This window comes from Gymnoscopelus microlampas (assembly GCF_963454915.1).
Source record: "Gymnoscopelus microlampas genome assembly, chromosome: 2".
NCBI classification, from domain to species: Eukaryota; Metazoa; Chordata; class Actinopteri; order Myctophiformes; family Myctophidae; genus Gymnoscopelus; species Gymnoscopelus microlampas.
Window position 1 is genome coordinate 52,003,159 of NC_139939.1, and position 2,500 is coordinate 52,005,658.

Here is a 2,500-nt window from a genome sequence, read left to right on the forward strand (position 1 = left end):
TCAACACTTTAGGACAGCCATTTTATGAATGCCATTTAAAATATATATATATTTTGCCATTTTTAACCGTAAGCCTAAAGCCGAAAAACAGCAGATCTACAAGCTCACAACGCGTCGCGCTGCGACGTGTTGTGAGCTTATAGATCGGCTGTTTTTCGGTGCATGATACTGGCGCGCAACTAAGTATAAATCATGTTTAACTCTAATTCCAATCCCTAAACCTAACCTCTGAATGTCTAATCCTAACCTGAATGTTTTTCTAATTGTAAACATATCTCTAAACATGTTTTTTTACTATAAAACAATTATTTGTCTCGTGAGGACCAGGAAAACGGTCCTCACAATGTATATTTCTTAAAATTGTACTACACTTGGTCCTCGCAAGTATAGTAATACAAACACACACACACACACACACACACACACACACACACACACACACACACACACACACACACACACACACACACACACACACACACACACACACACACACACACACACACACACACAATCTCTCTCTCAGAAAGAGAGAGAGAGAGAGAGAGAGACGGAAGTGACACCTGTCTGGCTCCTGATTGTTTTATCATAGACAATGCCGTGCGAAGGTCAAAGGTCACTGTAACATTCCGTGTCACTGCAGCACCACTGCTGCTAACAGCTATATCTGTATACTTAACACACACTTACACGCAAAAGGGACCACAATGGAAATATAAGCTCTTGAGCTCTTTGTATACTTAGAATAGATAATAGTCCCCACTCCTTGGGGTGTTTCTTTTTTTTGTCACTGTCTATATTTGCACAAACGTAACGTGACATTTGTTCTCTGCATTTACCCATCCTATAACTACTAGGAGCAGTGAGCAGCCATTCTATGGCGCTCGGGGAGCAATAGGCTCTGCGCACAGCACCCATAATGGAAAGAAATTGAGCCTCTTCCTTAATACTTCCTTCACAGGTGTTATGATACTAATGAAGGCTCTGTTCCATTCTGGTCAAACAGAGTCCGGGTGCTGATATTGTGCGTGTTGGCTCACAGGAAACATCACTGGTCTCAAAGTGTTCAAGGTTCAAGGTTCCAGGGACCCTCATGGTTCCTTGAGGGGGGTTCCAAATGGACCCTTACGGGTGTGTAACTCGGAGACAACCAAATTGGTTCCATTTGCACACTCTCATGCACTCTCACTAGGGGTGTCACGATTCACTTACCTCACGATTCGATTCAAAATCGATTCCTAGGGTGCCGATTCGATTAAAATTGCGATTCTGCGATTAATTGATATTCGATTCGATTCTGCGATTTATTGCGATTTTCTAGGGTGCCGATTCGATTAAAATTGCGATTCTGCGATTAATTGATATTCGATTCTGCGATTTATTGCGATTTTCTGCCCCAAATCACTTTGCTTTAATTATACTAGAACATTTTAATATAATATAAAACATGAAAAGTTGAATCATACACTTCAATGCAGCCAGATCATGTCAGTCAGTCTTTCTGACATTGATTTCAGACAAATTGCCAGTGAAAAAGGTACTAACTTATAAAAAAAGAATTAAAAAAAAAAAAAAAAAAAAAATTAAAAAAATTTTTTTTTTTTATAAAAAAAAATGATTTTAATATTTTGATTCGATTTTTAAAATCGTGGCATTAAGAATCGCGATTTATTCATGAATCGATTTTTTTTGACAGGCCTAACTCTCACGCACACTCTCATAGTACACTTCCATTTGCACACTCTCATAGTTATGGGGTTTGAGAACCACAGAGCTAAACTAAACGGAACAGAGCCTTAGCATTAGTATCATTGGTAACTCCTGTGAAGGAAGTAAGGAAGAGGCCCACTTTCTGCTGTATGAGAAATAATATAAAAAAATATGTTTCGGTCATTCGTCTTGCAACTAATTTTGTGTTTAAAAAAAGTCGTGAAAAATCGTATCGTGAACCTAGTATCATGATTTGAATCGTATTGTGAGTTGAATGAATCGTTACATGCCTAGTTTCTACACAAAAAAGGACTGGTACCCCAGAGGCAAAAAACAAAAAATATGTATTTTCCTTTTCTTTTTTTTAAGAATGTGTGTGTGTGTGTGTGTGTGTGTGTGTGTGTGTGTTTTAAGAACTCACCAGCTGGAACTCGGAGCGCCGTGCGTACGCCCCCTGTATGCCCGTGTCCGCCCACAGCGCCCCCAGCGCCATCACGTACAGCTGGAACTCGCCGGGCTCCACGCCCGACACGCCGGCCCGGCCCTCCCACGACATCACCAGCATGCCCTGCTTCTCGTTCTCGCAGCTCTGCCAGCCGATGCCCAGCTTGTCCCTGGCGTCCACCAGAACACGCATGCCCTGCGGAGAGAGAGAGAGACGGGGACACAACGTTATTAACCCATTCATTTTTAGATTTCAGCTAAAAAGCATTATTTTACACTTTGGGCTATTCAAAAATAGCAGATATACAAGCTCATAGCGCGGCACCGAGTGCCGCGCTATGAGCTT

The 2,500-nt window shown here is 41.4% G+C and overlaps 1 protein-coding gene across 1 annotated transcript in view; it reads right to left on the reverse strand.

Annotated features, from left to right (window-relative positions):
• Window positions 1–2,500, reverse strand: part of LOC311033834 (guanine nucleotide-binding protein subunit alpha-12-like) — a 34,167-nt gene that overhangs the window by 20,279 nt on the left and 11,388 nt on the right. Inside the window, exon 2 of the mRNA XM_084041510.1 lies at window positions 2,132–2,350. Within this exon, the coding sequence (XP_083897636.1) occupies window positions 2,132–2,350 (219 nt within the window). The remainder of the gene's footprint in view (window positions 1–2,131; window positions 2,351–2,500) is intronic.